The following is a 22,557-nucleotide window of genomic DNA, read 5'->3' as shown; positions in this document are numbered from 1 at the left end:
GCGCCCTACTCCTTTGAGCCACAGGTGCTGCCCCTCTTTTGAGTTCTTTTAAGTGTATACCTAGTAGTGAATTTTGCTAGGTTGTACAGTAATTCCATGTTTAGCATTTTGAGGAAGGACTGCCAGTCTATTTTACCCAGTGGCTGAACTGGTTTTCATTCCTAATAGCAATACAAAAGGTTTCAACTTCTCCACTTCCTCACCAACACTTGTTATTTTTGTTTTTCGGATTTTGGTAGGTATGAAATACTTTCTCATTGTGGGATTGATTTTCCCTTCACTAATGATGATGTTAAGCATCTTTTCATGTGCTTATTATGCATTTGTATATTTTTGATGAAATGACTATTCAAGTCCTTTGCTCATTACAAAAAAAAAAATTGTCTTTTTGTTATTGGGTTACAGTTGTCCTTTATTGTAAATATGATAAACTCTGGTCGGAAATAAGATTTGCAAATATTTCTCTCATTCTTAGGTCATCTATCTACTCAATAATGTTCTTTAATGTGCATAAATTTTTAGTTTTAAGTTCAATGTATCTATTTTTCCTTTTGTTGCTCATGTTCTTGGTGTCATTTCTAAGAATCCATCTCCAAATCCAAGGTCATAAAGATTAACATTTCTGTTTTCCTCTAAGTCAAGAGTTCCTCAGTTTTTGCTCTTATATTTAGGTTGTTAACTCTTTTTTAATTAATTTTTGTATATGGTGTGAGGTAGGGATCCAATTTCATTTTTTTGCATATGAAAATCCATTTGTCCCAGCACTGTTTATTAAAGAGATTATTCTTTCTCCTACTGAGTAGATGTGGCACCCTTGTCAAAAAATCAATTGGTCAGAGGTGTGTGGAATTTTTCCCAGGATCTTAATTCTGTTTCATTTGTCTATGTATTTGTCCTAAGCAATACCATACTGTTTTGATTTCTGTGGCTTAGTGTTAAGCTGTGAAATTAGGAAGTATAAACTTTGTTCTTTTTAAAGATTATTTTGGCTATTCAGGATCCCCTGTAGTTCCATATGAATTTAATTTAAGGATAGGCTTTTCCATGTCTGGAGGGGAAAGATTGTTGGGATTTTGATGGGGATTATGTTCAGTTTGTAGATTGCCTTGGATAATACCACCATCTCAATAATGCCTTGTGTTTTAACATCCAGTGTGCATTTGAACCTCAGATCTGCTACTTTACATGCTGAGTATGAACTTGAGTGGATTCCTTTACCTCTCTAAATTTGTCCCCACATACAGAAAACACAGGTATTAGTAGGGTTACTATGAGGATTAAAGAGATAGTTTACCTGGGTATGGGCTGTGTACCCATAATACCAACTTACTTGGGGGTTGAGGTGGGAGGATTGTTTGAACCCAGGAGTTCAAGACTAGCCTGCACAACATAGTGAGACCATTCTCTATAGGTAGATTAAGTATGCAAAGTGCATGTTATTATTGATGATATTAGTAATCTGCTTTCTAATGTAGCGGTCACCTCCTGTAATAACTCCGGCAGATGATCCTTGATCGTTATATAGGGAAGTATCCACTATATAGTGAAAAAAACTTCAGCCTTGAAGTTAGGCAGATCTGGGTCAAAATCCTGTTTCTACCCTTTTTAGCTATGAGACTTAAGGAAAGATACTTAGCCACCCTGGGCTTCTACTTCAGAGATTGTTATGAAGCTCAGCAAGACCATAGATTAAAAAGTAGTCAGGATAGGTCTTGGTATATAATATTTACCATCCCATTCCTCTTTGGTTATTAGAAAGAATTTATATTATTCGATCCTTTGGAGCAATAGGGCAAGTTCCAGTCTTACCTCAATGACAACCCATCAAATTTTTGAGCACAGTTGTCATGCTAGCTTCTTTTTTCCAGTATAAAGTGCCCCCAATTCCTTTAGGAGTTTGCAAACTGTTTCTATAAAGGACCAGATGCTAAGAATTTTAGGCTTCAAAGCCCCAGAGGCAAAATGAAGGATGTTGTGTAGTTGTAACCAAAAAAAGCCTTCCACAACTTTTTATAACATAGATCCATTAATGAAAAGAATAGAATTGTTTACAGAGGGAAGGGGATAACATTTTGCTTTATTTTTGAGACAGAGTCTCACTTTGTCACCCTGGGTAGAATGCTGTGACATCACAGCTCACAGCAACCTCAAACTCTTAGACTTAAGTGATCCTCATTAGGATCCTGAATAGTTGGGACTACTGGCACCTACAACTCTGGGCTACTTTTTAGAGATGGGATCTCTCTCTGGCTCAGGCTAGTTTGGAACTTGTTAGCTCAGGTGCTCCACTCTTCTCTGCCTCCCAGAATGCTAGGATTACAGGCATGAGCCACCCCACCCAGCTCCATTTTACTTAATTTATGTTCAAAGTTGGTATTTCTTAGCACCAAATGTTCAGCTATAAAAATGATTTTTAGTTTGGGGGCTCTATGAAAACAGGCCACAGGTCAGCCTGGATCCTTGGGTCATAGTTTAGCAATCCCTGCTTCAGGCTTTCCTGATTGCCACCACCTCCAGAGTCTTCACAATTCCCTGCACTCTTCATGGTGCTTCATTGTTCGTGGCCTTTCTTATCCCTTAAAGGATATCCTGAAAAGTGGATCTAACACTTTATCTTTCATTTGAACATTTGTTGTGCACTTATCTGGGGCATGTGCCTGTGAGCTGTCACCTCGCCTTCCTTGTTACTTCTTCCCATAGTCCTTGCAGGGTGAAGCCATAGCCGCAGCGGTTTAAGGGTTAAAAACCTGGTGCTGTAGCCAGGGGGAGACACTGGAAACAAAGACCAAAAGGAGAGTGGCAATTGAGGTAGAGGAATAGAATTCCCATTTCTTGAATTTAATACATTTCAAAAGGATAACAAAGAACAGCTACATCAGCCAAGAGCAGATGGAGTAATCTTTGAGTAGGACCCTGGAGACCCCTTACTAGACCCTCACTGTGTGAGCTTGGTCTAGTTGCCTCATATATTTGAGAGAATGGCATGCCAGAGAATAGCATCCAGTGTTCAGATTCTGTAATAAAGTCTGTGACCTTTGGAAAACAACCCACTCTCTCCTCCTCCCACAGTGACCGGAGGCAATAATATCCTTTAATTTAAGCATTTGCAAAAGCAATGAAAGTCTGAGAATCCTCTGCTTAGAGCAGTGTTGCTGTTTCAAAGCAAATGAGAACTGGGAAGGAGTAGGGTATGGATGCAATTTGCTCTGTTTTATTTCCAATATAAGGAGAGGAAACTTGAGCAAGCTTTGATGTCTATGTTTTATCACAACTCAGGGTAGAGTGGGGGAAGAGGGAAGGGAGTCCTTTCTTTGTAGCTGTGAGCCCCATAGGTCTGCTGTTTGGAAGCTTTTCCTGGACCCAGGTTCCTGTAGAGTAGATCTCTCAAATTCTGTTTTAATTTGTACTTCTATTTTTAGTTAATTTAGAAATAAGAGCTCTGAACTGAGCATCATGAGACCTGGGTTCTAATTCTGGTTCTGCACCTGTATGTGGACCTACCCTGTGGTCTTAGTTTCCACAAGTAAGTATGGGGCCATATAATTCTCAAAGGCCTCAACCAGCTCTGTGATTGTTATCATTCTGTGTTTCTTAACTAATGGTTTAAAATGTATGAATAGCTTAGTTTTTCATTGCTAAAAGTTAAGGAAATAAAATAATATTCATATACCATGTTAAGATTTTTTTTGAAAACCACCATTACAAAACTGTAAAGAATTATGTTGTTAACCAGCTTAATTAGTATATTATGATAGAGAAAAGAAAATCTTCCTAACTAATTGAAAGATCTATGTTATGAGAACTTTTAGGATATTGCCAACCTATCTGTCCACAGAGGTGAATAATTAAGACACAGTTAATTATGTTATTTGTTCTTTTTGAATAGTGATGAATTTAGCCTTCAGGCTAAATGTGAGAGGTACATGATTATTTTATTTCTGCCCCCTCCCCCGTGGTTTTAGATGCCAAATCTCACTCTTGAATTCCAAAAATAGACTTTGGCTTCTCCTTGCTTGTGGTATTGTACAGCTGTCACTGCCACACACCCAGTTTGTGTAATTGGGCTTTGCAACCTAAGAGGGTGATTGCTAAATCCGTTTCTTATCCCAAAAGAACTTCTAATTCCTAGAGCCCCCTCAAAAAATGGCTGAGATAGGAAAAGCTGAAGTAAGAGACTTGGAAGGCATAAGCTTTTGCTACCAAAAGGAAACATTTTTGCAACTGACATTTTGACTGCCACTCAAATGATTAGGATGCCATTTAGAGTCTAATTGTTGTTCCACCAAATATTCCTGGTATTAAATGAATGTTATCTGGGATTTAGAGAGGTGCCAGTCATGTGGTTACAGCAAGTGGACCTATCTTTTGGTAGAAATAATACTGCTGCCAAATGCATCTTCTTTTCTTGTGAGGGAGGTGATTTGGAGATGTCACCTGCTGTTATGTGCGAGTGACTCAGGGATCTGTGGCTCTGTATTGGCTTCCACAGCCCCTCCTCCTGGGCCCATGCTGCCATCTCTCCACTGGATACCACAAGTGAAAAAGGGCCAGAATCTAGCTCTTTCCACTCAAAGGCTCCCATTCACTCTTCCTTTGCTGTCCAATGGCACACCTACCCCCATTCCCACGAGTTCTCCTTCTCTCCCTCAGCCCCCCTCAGAACTCTGGGAGGTCTGCTGCCACTCTGTTTCAGAAAAGCAACATCAATAGCCAGCACATCTGTGGCATTCGTGCTGGTCTAGACACTCTTGTGAGCATTTTACATGTATTTCTTCATTTTTTTTTTCCCATGGGAGTCTTTTGGTAGAAACTGGAAAACCTTCTAGACAAATTCTGAATGAGCTGTAACAGTTACTTCTTCATTTAACCCCCATTACAACCAGTGGCTGGTAGGTAAGGAGCTTAGATTAAGCCTGGGCATTCTGGCCCCAGGGCCGGTTCCTTCACCACGTGACTACTGTCTTCATCCTCACACTCCACCTGGGTGATTTATATGTCCCCCCCATTGTATAAAACACCTGCCATCTTTTGAAAAGTCCGTTTTCCTCAGTATTGCTTTTTCACTGGAACTATTATTAAAATGTGAATGCTTTTATTTTATTTTAGGAACATATATTCTGTTCCCAACCTGCCCACAGCATTACAACTGGATATTTTTACTCTACTATACACATACCTGATCGAGAGGGGTCCTTAAAGGAATAGGCAAAAAGATTTGGGGGAACCAAATTCCTCTTCTCAGGGGCAAATGTAGTGGGTAGCAAATGCCCGCAGTAACAAACCAAGTTCCTGTTTATCATAGGTGGATTCTTTGGGAGAGAATCTCCTTTTGTGATTGAAGTATGGTTGACCTAAGCTGCTCAGGGGTTTATATAATCTTTGTGTTTACAGAAACATAAGGTAGGACATGTTATATATCCAGGCAATATGCTTGGCATCAAGATTTCAGGAGCATCTGAAGCTGTCTGGGCACTTTTTTAGAGCGGTTACACCGTCGCTGTGTATCATAAGATGCCAAGAGCTGGCAGGAAGGCAGAGCCACGGGCTGTGACATCAGAGCTCACACATCTCTGAATTGGGATAAAGGGCTAATTTGTAATTGTTGACCTGGATTTTCTAATTCACTTTGTATAAGACACTCCTATAGCTTCTTGTGGGAGATGGGTTGTTATCATTATGAGAAGGAAGTCCATATGAGGAGACTATGAAAACTGTCCCACGTAGAGGAAATGTGTTACCCAGGAGATCTTTGTCAGAGTGAGACCTTTGGGATGGGCTGGAGACATGACATCACGGCTGCCGTGGTGCTGGTAGATATCATAGGATCAGTAAAGTTTCCTGTCAATACTGCAAGCTGAAAACATCTCAGTCCTTAGGAGCCTCAGAGATCTCAGGAAGGCCTCAGGAGCAGGGTGACCCAATAGCAGTAAATAATACAGGGAACATGTGGCCTTTTGAAGGGCCTTTTATTTAGCTATACTTTGCTTTATTTGGCATAAGTGGGCCTGGTCAGCTGTGTGAGTGGCATATCTATAATTCAGTCTCAGAGGCAGTGTTGTGGTTAAGAGCTCAGACTCTGGAATCAGACTGCTCAATTCACCAACTGAGACCCCGTGTCGCCAGTGAACACCTTCGTGCTTTAGTTTCCTTGCCTGCAAATGAATGACAATAATAGTACCTGCCTTGTCCTTTGTAAGGTTGTTAGGTTGACCATATGAGGCAATACTTATAAAGCAGTTAAAGTGGTACCTCACTATATCGTATGTGTTGCCAAAAAATTGTTCAAGAAATGAGTAATAAACATACATTCTACTCCATTTCCATAAAGTTGTGACCTATTTTCAAGGGCCTCAGAGTGAGTCCTTTTTTTTTAAATGAAGAAAACATTTTGCAAAGTAGATATTCATTTCTGACATAGTGCATGATAAATTTGAATGTGCATCTGTTGAATTTGGTAAGATGATAGGTATTATATTATTTGTTGTGTTTTCTTTATTAACATGAGAATATTAAAATTTTTAGAAGAAATATGGTTAACCATTATATAGCACTTACTAGCCTGTATCTAAGGTACTGTTTCTTGTTGCTATATATATATTAACAAATTTAATCTCCCTGATTACACTTTACATTAATTACTATCATATTTCACATTACATGGTGTGGAGACTAGATTTAGAGCAATGAATTGGCGTATCCAGATTCACACACCTAATCTGTGCTGACACCTAGATTCTTTGAACTCTATTCTAAGGGACTCTCAGGCAAAAGCTATACAGCGCTCGGTAGGGACTGGAAGGTAGGGGTTGTCACAGAAGGGCCTGACATGTTTGATTAGTGTACCTTCAGGGCCTTGGTTGTAGGTGACAGAACCTGACTTGTTAAATGAAGCAGCAAAGGAGTTTATCCATCTGTACTTGCTTAGCCCCAGGATCTGCAGGAGGCCACGTAGGAGACTGTGCAGAATCAGGAAGGCAAGGCACCTGCCCCAGTTTGGGAGGCCACAGTTGCCTCGGAGGCCTCCACTGAATCAATTGCTACTGGGGACAAGTCCAGCAACCCCTCCCTCTGCCTCACTGCCTGTGGATTGAAAGCCCTGTTGGGAGCATGTGACCCCCATGCCTATGTCATGTGACACGCTCCTACGCTTCCCTTCTTGGGGTTGCCCACTCTCCCCTGAAGAAATAAGAAAGAGTTTTGAAGTAATAAGCAACCAAAATGGCAAGTGTCCTTGCCTCTAGGAGCTTCACCCTCTTAGCCTCAGGATTCTGTGATTCAACTCCTCATGCGGGCTAGGGCTGCTGTCTCTTGCTGTACCACCTGGACTGGAGCTCTACGCCAATTAGGCTTCCAGCAAATGTTTTTCACAGAATATAATCAGTATGTTAGCCTTTGGCACAAAAGAAAATAAAGATGCACACTTATTTATAGCATCTAGCTTTTTGATTCAGAACAGACTGTTTCAGCTATTGAACTCCTTTTGTTGATCAGGAAAACAGTTGATGTTTATCATCCCTCTTAGCAAAAGAAGGACAAAAAAGCATTTAAACATTTAAATGTTTCTGTGTGTATAGTTAAGTACTTACTGGTGCGGTGCTATTGCAATGAATTAGTTGAGTAGGGTTGTTAGAACAAACCTCATCTCTGAACCACATCTACCCTCTTCTCTCCATGTAGTGGCTCCTTTGCCTAATTTCAGCCACTGTGATTATGGGAGTCGTTTCCTCCTCCTCCATCATCTCTCACCCCTTCCTCAAAGTTGGTTTCTGAGCAGTTGGTTTTTCACTGCTTGCCATCCTCCACATCACGCCTGTCCCCTGACCTGTTCCCAGCCCATGCCTCTCCCACACCTGGGTCAGGCCTCCCCGCTGCCCATTTTCCCCCCATAGCTTCCTGTTGCTTCTCTGTGCAGCAGTGCACTTCAGAGGGCTCTGGGGTCAGGTTCAGATCCCAGCTCTGACATGTAGTGTCTGTACCAGTGAGGGGTGTGTCCAGATGTAATTAACAAAACTGAGATACAGTGGGTGGCTTAACCAAATAGGAATTTATCTTCTCCCCCCCCCACCCAGGAGGTCTGGTGAGGGGCTACAGCCTCAGGCCACGCAGCAGCTGCTGCCTCCTGACATCAGGGCAGCCACTTTCTCTTTCTGCTCAGTCATTCTAGTGGGTGGCTGTGTCCTCACCATGTCTCCTCCAGCTGTGAAGGGGCAGGGCTGTGGGCAGCGTGTGTGCTACAGGAGATGCCCTCTTCTTGGTGGAGACCTCACCCAGCCCCTCTGCGACATCTCACTGCCCAGAATGAGTCACATGTCCACGTGTGCTTTTAGCTGAGAACGTTGCCAGTGTCCCTTCACTTGGAATTCCCGTCCTGTACCATCACCAGTGTGTAATAGATGCTTACTGCTTTACTTTTTGATATATTTTTGTTAGGGTAGGTTTTCACAGCAAACCAATTAGCATAATATCTGCTGTGACCTTTTCTGTAAATATTATTTAAAATTTGGGAATTCTTTTCTCTCCTTTTCCCACTGCCTCGCTTTGCCTTTATTGTGACCTCCAGTTTGTCACCTGCACTGTGCTCCTTGTCTGTCAGTCCCCAGTGCCCTGCCCCTCCTTCGCTGTCCATTAACCCCGAGAGTTCCATCACCTTTCTCCTCTGCTCCTGGGCTGGCCACTGAAGCAGCACAAGGGGAAACGGCAAAACATGTCTGGCAAGTCCTGGCCACTGTCCGCCTCAGGGTGAGGTTTTTGTTGTTATTTAAACCTTCTCTGTTTTTTGTTTTTAACTCTTTGTACTATTCCTTTTTCTCCTCCTCCCAACCTCCCCACCATTGTTTTATTTTCCTTCCAGCAACCAGAGGGACCGCTGAGCAGGACAGTCCCTGGGGTGTCCTGGATCAGAAGAAACCTGCCTCTGCTAGAGCCGAGAGAGCGGGCCTTCAGGCAGGGGAATGGGCCTTCAGCAGGGAGCAGGCCTCCAGGCAGGGGAACAGGCCTCCAGGCAGGGAGCAGGCCTCCAGGCAGGGGAACAGGCCTCCAGGCAGGGAGCAGGCCTCCAGGCAGGTCCCGTTCCAAGGCCCTGTCTCTCTCTGGTCTTCTGGGAGCTCATTTATCTCCCAGGTTTCCTCACTCTGCCTCTTACTCTCATGTTAGAGAAGGCTCAGGTTGCCCTATGAAAATATCAGTGCATAGATACGCAGCCATCCTTTGACCCAGGCCCTTCCTTTATAGCTCATCTCCCTCTTTTCTTTGCTCATTATGCCCCCATCAGTACACCCCAAAACCACACCCACTGGGCTTGGTCACCCTCTGTGTCTTGACACTGCTGCAGCCTCTCCCACCTGAGATTCCCCCTTTTACTTTCCTTTCTGGGCCCTTTTTCTCCCCTCTTCCCTTGCCCTGCTGCCTTCTCTTGGAATACTCTTCGGGGGCAATCTGATCTCTTCCAATAACATTTCACAAAAAACGTACATTGGAGAAAAGAGGTGATGTTTTTCTTGCGGTTTGAGATCATCTCTAATTGTTTCCAGCAAAGTCATCATGATACCCTCAAGCACACTATCTTACATACTAAACTCATAAATAACCACTTTCTTCCCCTTCACACTTTATTCTAAAAAATTCTCTCTCTTCTTCTATCTCTTATTAAACACACACATGCACACGCCTTCTGTGGCATTGGTCTGCTCCTGGGTATCCAAGCTGGAGACTTTGGGGACTCCTTCAATCCTGTGCATCCTGGCTAATTCTAACTCAGAGACTCTTCTGGGTTCCAAGGCCTTTGCACCATTCTGTCGTGGTTCCTGGCCTGCCTCCACTGTGGTCTGCGGGCCCTGTGATCTTCCTGCAGCTCACACGTGATCATGCCACTCTCTGTGCAGGGGTCCTTGTTGACAGAAGGGAGTCTTTTTGTAGATCACTCACCACGGACAGGCACTGTGCCAGCACTGGGGAGTCAAGTCATGATTTCTTCCTTTGGGAGTTTCTCTCATGTAGTGCAGCTGGGCTGGGGAAGGCCCAGCTTAGTGACCTTTCCTCCTGGATGATGCCATTCCTGATTCCTGCGATCACTTCCCCAGTACTTTCTGTTTCCTGCCCTGGGGACACTAGTCTGCTTTGGCCTAGTATTTGTGTTGTTTGTGGAATTGCCTCCTACCCTGTGCTAGATACAAAGCTACTTGAGATCAGGGATCAGGTTTTAGTCAACAGTGGATCATCGTGGCCACTGGCATGGTGCTATGTGGGGACTCCTTTAGGGGATGTTTGGTGGAGGATTCTCTTTCAAGAAGGAAGCGGTTTTGTAGAACTGTTCTTAGTGTACATAGATACAAACTCGCACTTGTCCAGTTGTGACACCTGCAATTTTCAGATGTCTGTGTTGGTTTTTTTTTCCAAACCAGTGCTTAGAAAGAGCCATGAAGTTTGCCTTTGAGGAGTTCCACCTTTGGTACCAGTTTGCTCTGTCACTGATGGCGGCTGGAAAAGTGAGTCACTCTTTGTGATGTGCAACTGTTTATGTTGATAGTTAATGTCGTCAAATTTCATGGAATGATACAATACCTTGTGGAAGTCTCTCAAGCCACTATTAGAAATTGTCCTGTTGTCCTTCTTAACAAATGATCAAATTTAATTATTTGGGAGCCAAGATAGGACTATCACCAAGAAGAAAAAGTCTGAAACATTTGCCTTTTCTTAGTGCTTGTGACTTCATCACATAAAAAGGACATGGCTTATAGTAGAGCTAGTTCTTCACATTGACCCTTTCACTCATTTGAAGGTGTAAGCCTATTCCCGGAAGAGGCAATCTTTTGGTTAGCTTTTGAAAGTGTGGGTTGGTGACTGAAGGTTGGTGCTCCCTCACAGCTGAGTGCTGCAGGTCAAGTCACTTAGTATCTCAGTTTCCTCTTCGGTGAAATGGAGCAGTAATGGTACCCACTTCATAGAATTGTTATCGGGTAAATGAGATAACACCTAAGGTGTTTAGAATAGCATCCCTCACTGTGTACATGCTCAGTAAAGGTAGTAGCTAATGTTTTTCTTCTTAATTTGGGCCATTTAGGAATGAAGTCTGAGATATGAGATTACTTGGCTTAAGTAAGTTCAGAAATTTAGTAAGATATGCTCTCAGTTGCATATTTTATTTCCTGTAATAACATAAATTTCCACCATCTTTTTTTTTTCTTATTTTTCCAATAGCTACAGAAATAGGGCACAAAATTGAGGTAATGCCAGGGAAGCATTTCTGCTTGTTTTTAACCTCAAGTTTATTCCCCTGTCACTCAGAAGCCCCAAGCGCTAGTTGTCACCGGCCCTAGACCCCAGCCTGGTTGGGCTCAAAGTTGGAAAACCTCACTGAGAGGACATCTTGACTAAAAGCCCCTGTGGGAAAGCTTTATTATTTGGTTTTGTCAAAAAAATTGAGTTTCACAGAAATAATCTCCTCTTGCCAAGTCTGCTCGTGCCGTGAAGGTGCTGAAAGAGTGTATCCGTCTGAAGCCCGATGATGCCACCATCCCTCTTCTTGCTGCCAAGCTGTGCATGGGCTCCCTTCACTGGGTGAGTAGGGGTGCTGTCCTCTGTCCCTGGCTGGGGCTCCAGGGCACAGCTGTGCACCTTTTTTAGGTAGAGGCACAGAGAAAAGATGATAATAATCCATCAGCTACACAAAGGCAAGGCTGTTTAGAGCCCCAGACCCCAGGCTTGGGTCCCTGGCCTGCCCAGGCCTCACCTGCCCACCCCAAGGAAGGAGGAGAACCAACATGTGCCTGGGACCTTCCAGGTGTTTCTTTGTCATGAAAATGTGCTGTAAGAGTAGCAGTGATGAGATAGAAGTGGAATTCATACTCAGATGCATCTTGCTTTATGTAAGTAATTTAGAACAGAGAGGGGATGTGTTGCTGAGTTACCTTCCCTTGGCTGGGTGGGGGGAGTGTTCCATAGAGCAGAGTCACTCTCTGCCTTAGGTGGCGTAAATACAACTCTTCTCATTTTTCTTCCCTCACATACACTTTCTCCTTCAAATATTCTTGTTCAAATTTGAATTTGGCAGTAGCCCGATTTATAACAGTTCTGGTACCTTAAAAAATACATAATTTGAGTAGAAAATAGAAAACTCAAACTAATTGCCAAGATGATGGTATAGATAATTGCACATACAATGGAGTTTTAATTTCTTTCACTTCATATCAAGATTAGCAATAAGAAGAATCTGCTCAAAAGACTGAGGCATCTTGCTAACTCAGGTTTTTCACCATTATGGCCTTGCTGCTTGGTTTTTTCCATGTCTTCTTGCCCAGCAGGAGAAAGTCAGCCTTGTGAAGATAGCATTCCACTTTTGTTCAGTTTTTGCTTGGGAAAATGTAGAAGAAAAAAGACATTCCGAAAGAGCAGGCTTTCACCTGAAACCCACAGCTGTGAAGGCGTAATGTGGCTGTGTAGGTTTCAACAATTTGGGGCTGCAAGCAGGCAGGGGGCAGAGCCGGCAGCTCCAGGAGAGGGTGGAGGGGTGGACCAAACCTTTGAGTCTGGAACACCTCAGTCTCCACCAGTGATTGCTGCCCTCCTCCCAGGCATGGCCTTATGTGTTACTGTAACATATATATCTCTAAATGCCTAAAATAAACCTCTTTTCTTAAGAACTTTTCTGTATATTTTTTCTTGCATTTTTATTCCTAACATTTCCAAACATCACAAAAGCCAGGAGTATATTTAACGCCCATGTACTATCACCTGGCTTCAATAATGTCAATTTTGCCATTCTTTGAAGGAATCAATCTTATTATTTTTGCCTCTAATGAATCGTGCAAGAGGTCTTACTGTGGGTGTAGTTTACAGGTGCACATTTTCTCATTGGAATCTGCTATGTGAGGTCCATATGTTGCACATTGTAAAAGAAATAGGTGGAGTTTTAAAATTTTTAACAGCTTGTGGCAAAGAGAATCCAAGCCTAAATGGAGTTCTTTATGTCTTAAAAAAAAAAGAAAGAAAGAAAGAAAGAAAGGAAAGGCGCAAGCATAAAACCTTCTAAGAACCTTATTCTTCACAAAAATATTTAGATCAGCTTCTGAATTCTTAGTGCACTCTACCTACAGAACCAATCAGTAAATAATAAACGTGAAAAAGATGTGAGATCCGAAGGTTTGGGAGTTATTTTCCAAGTGACTCATCAGAAATCCATTTTTGGCAGCAGATGATTATGGGAACTCATGTTAGAAATTCTGCAGGTTGTTGTTGTTTTTAACTTGTCTCATTTTTCAGTTGGAAGAGGCTGAAAAGTTTGCCAAAACTGTCGTTGATGTGGGAGAGAAAACATCAGAGTTCAAGGCCAAAGGCTACTTAGCGCTGGGGCTCACATACAGTCTGCAGGCCACCGACGGTGAGAGAAGTCCCCTACCCTATGGGAGCTGTTGGGCCACAGGGCCAGGTTGCCTGAGGCTGCCCTGCAGGATTCCCAGGGTCTCCTTCTGTCAGGACGGTGCAGAAGTTGGGTCTTTGTGCGCCGTCCTGTGGGACCCTGGGTGCTGCTGTGTCCTTTTTGCTTGGACTGGTAAGGAGAATGAGAGATCAGAAGGGAGGCCCTGTGCTAGCGCCCTCAGGCTCTGTCCCAGGCACACTGTGCCATCAGTCCATGGGCACCTCCCAGCAGGTGCAAGATGATTCACCCACCCACCCCTTGTGCCTGCTCCACTCTTCCACTTGGCCTGGGCTGTCTCCATGAGAAGAGATGTGGGATCTTAGGGGTATAAATGTAGAAGAGTCAATGCCAGCCCTTCCGGGAAGCTTCCCTTAACTGGTCAGGAACTGCCCCATTCGCCAATTGAACATTTTAATCCACAGCTAGGTATACATGTAGCTCAACAGCCCACCAAATATCCCAGGCTCCCAGGGGCAGGGATTTAATACATTTTGGATGTGCTTGGAACTCTGATGGATGGACTTCTGGCTAAAAGAAGTTATTAGTTACGTTTTGTATACTTAATAAAGTTTTCAATGATATATTTGCTAAAAGTACAAATTTATAAATTGTTTTTATGAACTCTTGCCGCTCTTTTTTTTTAACAGTTTGTTGTTAAATATCACACAAATACCCCCAAAAAAAAAAAATCTGAAAAACTAATATATAACTTAGTAAATTAATATAAGGCAAAATACCCTCATAACCACCACTCTGCTCAGGAGACAGAACCCTGCTAGCCACTTGGGATCCCTCCACATTCCCCTCCCTCTTCTTCTTAAGACAAAATACTATCCTGACTTTTATAGTACTTCTTTTTTCTTTATAGTTTTGTTAGAGTTTATTTTACAAATTACCTCAACTCCTCCCTTGCTCTGCCCTAAAATATCAAAGACCCTGGGGAAGTTTTACAGATCAATTGCTTTGTAATTTAGAGTTTTTGCTACTTTATATATACACGATATATAGGTCACTATGAAAGTTTTCAAACACGTCTGTGTTATGGTCCATTATTTCCCTTCTAAGAAACACAGTTGGCTGCATCTTTTCTGATTCACCCATGCAAGTTTCAACTTGCTCGGCTTATTGGTGTTGCTGGAAGGGCTTCATTTGTTTTCATCCATGTGATTTTACATTTCTTGATTCTTGTGTATCTCAAAGCTTTTTTAATGACCTGTGTGTGTTGGCACGGCCCAGCATACTGTTTTAAATACTTTCAGTGAAAAGTAAAACAAAAAAAATTTTTTTTGAGACAAGAGTCTCACCCTGTTGCCCAGGCTAGAATGTCCCAGTGTCAGCCTAGTACATAGCAACCTCACACTCCTGGATTCAAGCTATCCTCCTTTCTCAGCCTCCTGAGCGGCTAGGACTGCAATACCTGGCTAATTTTTCTGTTTTTAGTCGGGGGGGGGGGTGGTGGTCTCGCTTTTGCTCAGGCTGGTCTCAAACTCCTGAGCTCAAGAGATCCTCTCACCTTGACCAGGATTACAGGTGTGAGCCGCAGCATCACATGGCCAGTGAAGAGTAAGTTTAATGCTACAGAGTTATTCATGTAAATTCTTAGTTCAGACTGTACCCCTAGGTAGCACTGTAACTTGACCCTGTTGGACATCATCTTGCCTTTTTGATTCAGTCAGGTCCCCTCCAAGGTTCTCTCTAGCTCATTGCTATTCTAAGTCAGCCATGGACTCTGGCCACATCTGGCCCTCTGGGCAGACTTCCACTGCTTGGGGTCTGATGCCAGGCCGGGAGCTGCCCCACTGGAGTTGATAAATAAGGGCCTCCTACAGTTCCAATCATAAACAAGTTCCTTTAGGACTTTTTTTTCTTGCCCCAATAAAAAGTCCCTCTTTCCTTCGTAGACAGGTTTAAGGAGTCCAGGGGAAGTGTTGGTTCACAGCCAGGTGGCCTCACACTTTTTAAGCTGATTTTCCAGTAGCCATGTTGGGTTGGCTTGATGCCTCCCTTGTGTTCGCATCAAGGTGTTAAAGGTCCTGGGCGTTGCCCAGTAGGAATTAAACTGGCCTTTCATGGCATCAAGCTAGTGTCCTTGGCCCAGGATTGTGTCTTCTCAGCACCAGAAGGAACTTCGCAGACCATCTAATCTAACACTATTGACGCTTGCATTCCCCTGACCAGCCTAGGAGACCTAGTCTTTACCCATGAATTATATGCCTGCATGTGGGAGGACAGACGTGTTCCTTGTGGACTTCCCAACAGCCCCCGTATGCCTGGGGGTAGCAAACCATCCAACTCACACTTTCCCCTTGGCATTGTTCCATAGTTATGTCCAGTGAATGCAAATGCCTTGGGGGTAGGACTGGGCTTCATTTCCTGTCTTCTGCAGTGCCTAGTGCAGGGCTGGGCAGGCAGGCATTCAGAAATGATTGCTTTCAATCCAGTTGAACGTATAGTTTTTTTTTTTTTTTTTGAGACAGAGCCTCAAGCTGTCCCCCTGGGTAGAGTGCCGTGGCATTACAGCTCACAGCAACCTCCAACTCCTGGGCTCAAGCGAGTCTCTTGCCTCCGCCTCCCAAGTAGCTGGGACCACAGGCGCCCGCCACAACGCCCGGCCATTTTTTGGTTGCAGCCGTCATTGTTGTTTGGCGGGTCCGGGCTGGGGATTCGAACCCACCACCTTAGGTGTACGTGGCTGGCGCCTTAGCCCGGTGAGCTATAGGCGCCGAGCCTGAACGTATAGTTTTTATGACGGGTTTTGTATTTGTCAAAAACGCCCTGATCTCCCATGCCACTGACTAATTGAACCCTTTTCTTAGCTTCTTTGCGAGGGATGCAGGAGGTCCTACAGAGAAAGGCGCTTCTTGCATTTCAGAGGTGAGTGGGAGTTCATCTTTTCACTCGGCTGTACATAATGACACAAAGTATGATAAGTATAAAAGGAAGAGATATTTATAAAGATTATGTAAACAGTGTTTTACCCCTGGGAATCTTTCATTTTGAGCACCGAACATACAGTATCAAAAAATTTGCTGCATCACTTGTTGCCATGTAAATCTGCATTCTTAATGTGTTTATCCATTTCGGCACATTTTATTCATTCCTAATAAAGTGATTTCAGCTCCAGAAAGATAGACTTTGTATGTCTAGGGAGACGATTCCTTTATTAAAAACATTTGTCATCATCTAAAAAAGAGATTATTCTTTTCTAGCTTTTTTAAAATATGGCAAGCTGCAGGTTTTTATATTAAGAAATGAAAAGGCCAGCTTTTATGAAGTCTCTGAAATATATACTATATGAAGACAGTCAGCCCAACAAGCCCTACATCCCTGCCCCCACTTTGTTTCATAACACCTTGTACCTGCCTGTGTCATGGTGCTGCTCATGAAATTAAGATAATGTCTTATAATTATAAAGCGCTTGAACATCACAGGGCTCTCTCACATCCCTTATTCGAATTGCTCCTCAGTGCACACCAGTAAGGTGGACGGATAAGCAGTTTGTCTGTTTTAGGTCAGGGACCAGGATATAGGAGTTACAGGAATTGCTGAAGTTAGTTAAGGAATCAAGGTCTCTTGACTCTAACCCAGTTCTTCTTGTACCTACTCTACTAAACTGCCCCAATTTTACTCTTATTGCAGGTATAATAAATCACTCAAATGAAATTGTTGCCCGAAGTATAGCCCCATGATATGAAATATAGAACTGGTATTGATCTTATCATCTTAAAATATCTGAGTTACATTGATTTCTTGAAATTGTATTAGAAACTTAGTTACTTACATGAAAATTGCACAAGGACGTCCTAATAACCTGGTAACTCTTATTACACTCTTTTCTCAGGACTGGGGCTGCCTACGAATCTGTTGCGGTGTCCATGTGCCTTTCTCATGGCATCATTATCCCTTGGTTTCTGTCTCATTTCTGTGTTTCCTAGCGGGCTTGCCCATAGGTTCTTAACTTTGCCCACCTCAGTCTTGTTAATGACGAAAGTTCCAATCAACATCTGCAAACAGATCTCCTATCTCTGTGCTAAGCTTTTGTTGATGTTCTTTAGCATGGAGTGTGCAGAGCATTTCCATTTCAAATGATCTGAAGTTTTAAATCCTGCAGTCCTAGTTTGTAAAACCCACACATGGACACTCAAGAAAGTGGTCATTACATCTGTTTCACTTTTCTTAAATCAGCACATTTTACTGGCTCTCTAAAAACAGCCACAGTGGTGGTCTGCCTTGAGCTGCCAGTATAACTTCATGTTATGTAACAGCTGTTCCATTGGCCTGAATTCTTTTTGTTCCTTTTTTGCTTAGGTTTTAATTCAAAGAGATTTTTTAAATATTAGTTCATATGGGAATAAAGAGTAATAAAAACCCCACTAACCTAACTGATTATATTATGGAAGGCTAACCTAAATTAGTATTTGTGTGACATATAGAATATTTTCTAGAGGAGTAAAATTATTTTCTTTCAAGTACACAATAACTGGAATTACTATAGTATAATCCTAACAAAAATCTTTAAAGGAAAGGTTTGGAGTAAATAAGCATGATTTGTATTATTTCTTAAATATAAATGAATAATTTAAAACTACTTGGATTAGAAATTACTTTTTCTGTGTATTAAATATTCTCCCCACAATTCTGTTTATGCTATTTTATTTTGCATTTTTGTTTAAAAAGAAAATAATGTAATTCAAAAGGGGATAAGGTTGTGGATATAGGCACATGAAAATTAACTCTTGTGATTGGAGACAGAACCCAGAAAGATTGCTCTTTAGTGTATTCACAGATGTGATTTTTATCTTCTTCTTCTTTTTTTTTTTTTTGCAGAGACAGAGTCTCACTTTATTGCCCTCGGTAGAGTGCCGTGGCATCACACAGCTCACAGCAATCTCCAACTCCTGGGCTCAGGCAATTCTCTTGCCTCAGCCTTCCAATAGCTGGGACTACAGGCACCCGCCACAATGCCTGGCTATTTTTTTGTTGCAGTTTGGCCGGGGCCAGGCTTGAACCCACTACTCTCGGTATATGGGGCCAGCACCCTACCCACTGAGCCACAGGTGCTGCCCACAGATGTGATTTTTAAAGATATCTTAGTTGAGTGGCTACATCTTAATGTCAGACTGTCAGCTGTTCTTACATTCATAAGTTCACCCCAAGCACCTGAGTCAATTCATTTGCCCTATATAAAAATATAGTGAAGAAAAACATAATATTGTTTGCAAAGCTGTTTAAAGATGCTGAATTGGCTCGGTGCCCATAGCTCAGTGGTTAGGGCGCCGGCCACATACACCAGGCTAGCAGGTTTGAACCCCTGCCCAGGCCAGCTAAACAACATTGACAACTACAACAAAAAAATAGCCAGGCATTGTGGCAGGTGCCTGTAGTTCCAGCTACTTGGGAGGCAAGAGAATCACGTACGCCCAAGAGTTTGAGGTTGCTGTGAGCTGTGATACCACAGCACTTTACCCTAAGGGGGATAGCTTGAGGCTCTGTCTCAAAAATAAATAAATAAATAACGATGAATTGACCTGAGTTGCTTCTTCTGTGGGCTCTCACATCCTGAGAAAAGGAGCCTGAGAAGAGTTGCGAGCATATTTTACATAGCACATTGATGCCCAGTACCCAGGAGGAATAGGTGGCATGCTGTCACTCAGTGTGAACAGAGGGTGCATGATCTCACTTTCTTTTCCCCTCTCCCTCCTAGCAGGAGTTGTGTGTATAGGGTGACCAACCATACCACTTTGTTGGGGACTGAGTGGTTTCCCAGAGCATGGGACTTTTCAGTGCTAAAACCAGAAAAGTCTTAGGCAACCAAGACAAGGTGGTTATCCCATATGTGTAACTAATGAGTCGTTTCTGAGTAATAGAGTTAGCCAAGTTTACAGATTTCTTAACTTAATACACCCATGTCCTCTGGTCTGGAAGGGACTGCAAAGAGGTTTGGCTAAACAAGGCAGCAGGATGGCATTATATTATACAAAGACCAAGCCTTGGAATCACATGTCCTGCATTCCACTTCCGGCTCTCTCTCTTTTGCTAGGTGTTCTGAGACAAGATGCTTAATAGTAGGTAATTCATCAAGTACAGTTATTTTCGTATTATTGTTGCCCTGTGGACTAGGGTCAAAATTGACCACCTTCTCTATGTTCTTGGTTCAGCTCTAGAGGATGTTGGGAGCAGAGTCTTAAGAGAGCACTGGGGTGGAGCTCATGGCACCTTAGGTGTTAGCCAGGTGTCTGGGAGGTCCGGAGGTGCTTTCCAGTAGCAGCGCAGTTGCCTATCTCTGGGCCTTGCTCCCACTGCACTGTGATGATCTCTGTGGGGCAGAGAGAGCTCCTTGAGGAAAGACACTGGTATGATTCATCTCCAGCCTCCCAGAAAGTGGCATGCGGCCTGGTGTCACATTATAGGTACTGCATAGTATGGCTGGATAGGTGGGTGCGTGGGTAGATGGATGGGCAGCCTCTTCCTCAGGAGAGAGAAATTGAATTAATGAACACAGAGATGCCTTGACAAGGGAAGATTTAGAGTGTTCCTACGGTGATGTTTTTAGGTCTCTGGGTTTCTCTTACCAGTCTGGGCAGGTGCTCACCGCTTGGGAATGCGGTTTATGAGGCTGCTTTAGGTTCCTATGCAGAATTGAGAAGGCTTACCGTAGTCAAAGAACGCTAACATCCTTTCAGGTCCTCATCCTCTTCCTCACCTGCATGGCTGGCTGATTTCTAGAGGCAGGTTGCCTGTGGGCACACCACAGGGGCGTTCTCACAGGAAGCCCGGGGCACTGAAGTTTCCTGCAACACAAAAGCAAGTTTTCTGGCATCTGCCTGAGATCAACTGTGCCTACTTTTTCTTGTTTTGTTTGGCAGTCTTCCTTTTTTATTTCACAGGCTGAAGTGGTCAGTTTAATTCATTATCAAAATTGTTGAGATAAGGTTTTTTTAAATATGTATGTTTAAGTTGTGCCACATGAGAAATGTGGTGGTTGGATGTTCTGAGTTCTTCAGCTGTTAGCCTAGCACCCCCCAGAAATAGCAAGATCTCTAGCACTTCCGGTTTGTTTCTCCCACAGAGCTGCGGTCAACAGTTAAAAATCATTTGGTGAGGCGAGAGAGGGGCCTTTGGCCAGAACTATCTTTATCCACACCCTACTCAGTTCACCAGACTGTTGCCAGCTTTTCACTTGATCAGGGTTGTGTAGAGGCAACCATGATTGGGTTTAACTTCATTTGTGAAAAATAGGAATTGGGCTGAAAAAATTATAGCTCTAAGAAATTCTTTTTTGAGGGTTATGGAAACCTGGCTTTACTATTTATGAAAGAAAATGAGATAAATAATTGTGAATAATTCAGTCTCTTCATGGTTAATTTTGTATTCCTATTCCCTGAACAATTGTGAGCTACAGAAACCGTGACATTCCAATCTCACTTTTTATGAACACCAAAGAAAAAATTCTTTGATGTACTAACTCATGAAAAACCAATACTTGTAGAATTATAAAAGCTGGAGCTACTGAGTATGCTTCTGGCAGAAATAAGACATTTTAAAGGATATAATACAGGCAATTCTCAGCCTCAGCCTATTAAACTAGGGTGAGAAAAGTCCTAGGGCTATATCTTTTGTTGTTGTTGTTGTTGTTGTTGCAATTCCGGCTGGGCCAGGTTTGAACCCACCACCCTTGGGACCCACGCCCTACTCCTTGAGCCACAGGCACTGACCTCTAGGACTCTGTCTTGAGGCCTAGTGGAGATTCTCCAGGAATGGAGGTTTGGGTGCTTTGGTTTTAGATTCATATAAGGACATGCTAGTCCTGCCTGTGAGCTACTACATTGACCCAAACAATGCCCTAAATCACTAGCATATTGTCTGGGTGGCAAACCCTCGGAGACTTTGAACTCTCCTTCTAGTAGCAGGCAGACAATTCAATTAAAAGACCTTATTACTACAGAAAGCCCTCTTTGGTGTGTCTGCCACAGTTGAATCTATAATGATTCAGTTTTCTTTTTTATCTTGAAATTATTTTGTGCTAGTGAAAGATTCTCCTTTAATCCCAGAATGTTGACACAACATCATGAAGGTTGACTTACTATCTGGGTCCCACCTAATTAGTCTGCTCCAATGGTGCCTTTTAAAGAAAGTAAAAGTTTGTTTTTCTCTTCCTTCCAGACTGTTACACATAGAATTGTATCTTAATAATCACATTTTAAGTTGCTTTTGCCTAAATACAAATGATTTCCACATAAAAGCAAAAAAAAAAAAAAAAAAAAAGACCATGTCTGCAATCAGGAGACCAGGATAGCCTCTTCCCACCTACTATCCAAGGCCAGTTAATGAAATGGAGCCTAGTGTCTTACCATTGAGTCTTACACGTCACAGTTATATGAACTAAGTCAGTAAACTGCATGGAATTTAATAGAAGCTTCCAAGGATTAAATAGTGTCTTTCTTTTTCCCTCATTCATCAAAAACCAAAACTTTGTTTGATGAGCAAAGCTGGGTCTTTGATTTTCATATGGTTTCTCTGAAAACTAGAAGTTTGGATGAGGTAGCGTTAAGGCCAAGCCAAACTTAACCAAGCAGCCGTCACCTCGCCAAGAATACACATGGCCTCCGTGTCCCAGCATGACACAGAGGCTGCTCTAGCTCTGCCCAAAGGAAGCATCCACCAAGAGGCAGATGGATTCTCTACCTCTGGGTCCGTCCTCAAAGCCTTTGAGCATTGACTCTAGACAATTGTCACTAGATAAACACAGAAACATGTTCCTGTGTTATCCCATATTACACAGAAGAAAAATACTTTACATTTGTTAGTGGACAAAGGAGAAGAGTTTAAATAAAACATTAGGGCTGGGTGTGGTGGCTCACACCTGTATTCCTAGCACTCTGGGAGGCTGAGGCCGGTGGATTGCCTGAGCTCAGACGTTTGAGACCAGCCTGAGCCGGAGTGAGCCAGAGTGAGACCCTGCCTCTACCCAAAAAAGCCAGGCATTGTGACGGGTGCCTGTAGTCCCAGCTACTTGGAAGGCTGAGGCAAGAGAATTGCTTGAGCCCAAGAGTTTGGGGTTGCCATGAGCTGTGATGTCATGGCATAGCACTCAACCCCAGGGCTACTGAGTGAGGCTCTGTCTCAAAAGAAAAGAAATAAAA

The 22,557-nt window shown here is 42.9% G+C and overlaps 1 protein-coding gene and 1 non-coding gene across 3 annotated transcripts in view; one reads left to right on the top strand and one right to left on the bottom strand.

Moving 5' to 3' along the window:
• The window catches only part of TTC7B (tetratricopeptide repeat domain 7B), a 256,341-nt gene that overhangs the window by 134,415 nt on the left and 99,369 nt on the right, over positions 1-22,557 (top strand). For both annotated transcript variants that reach the window (XM_003786986.3, XM_023511573.1), the window contains 4 exons: positions 10,401-10,484; positions 11,452-11,556; positions 13,258-13,375; positions 16,231-16,288. In XM_003786986.3, coding sequence (XP_003787034.3) covers positions 10,401-10,484; positions 11,452-11,556; positions 13,258-13,375; positions 16,231-16,288 — 365 coding nt within the window. The remainder of the gene's footprint in view (positions 1-10,400; positions 10,485-11,451; positions 11,557-13,257; positions 13,376-16,230; positions 16,289-22,557) is intronic.
• On the bottom strand, positions 4,792-4,853 carry LOC111724269. The gene has a single exon (XR_002772593.1). It is a non-coding gene; the product is annotated as a U7 small nuclear RNA (small nuclear RNA).

This window comes from Otolemur garnettii, unplaced genomic scaffold (assembly GCF_000181295.1).
Source record: "Otolemur garnettii isolate 467f Iridium unplaced genomic scaffold, OtoGar3 scaffold00020, whole genome shotgun sequence".
Taxonomy (NCBI): domain Eukaryota; kingdom Metazoa; phylum Chordata; class Mammalia; order Primates; family Galagidae; genus Otolemur; species Otolemur garnettii.
The sequence above is the reverse complement of the archived record's forward strand: the minus strand, read 5'-3'. Positions and strand labels throughout refer to the sequence as shown.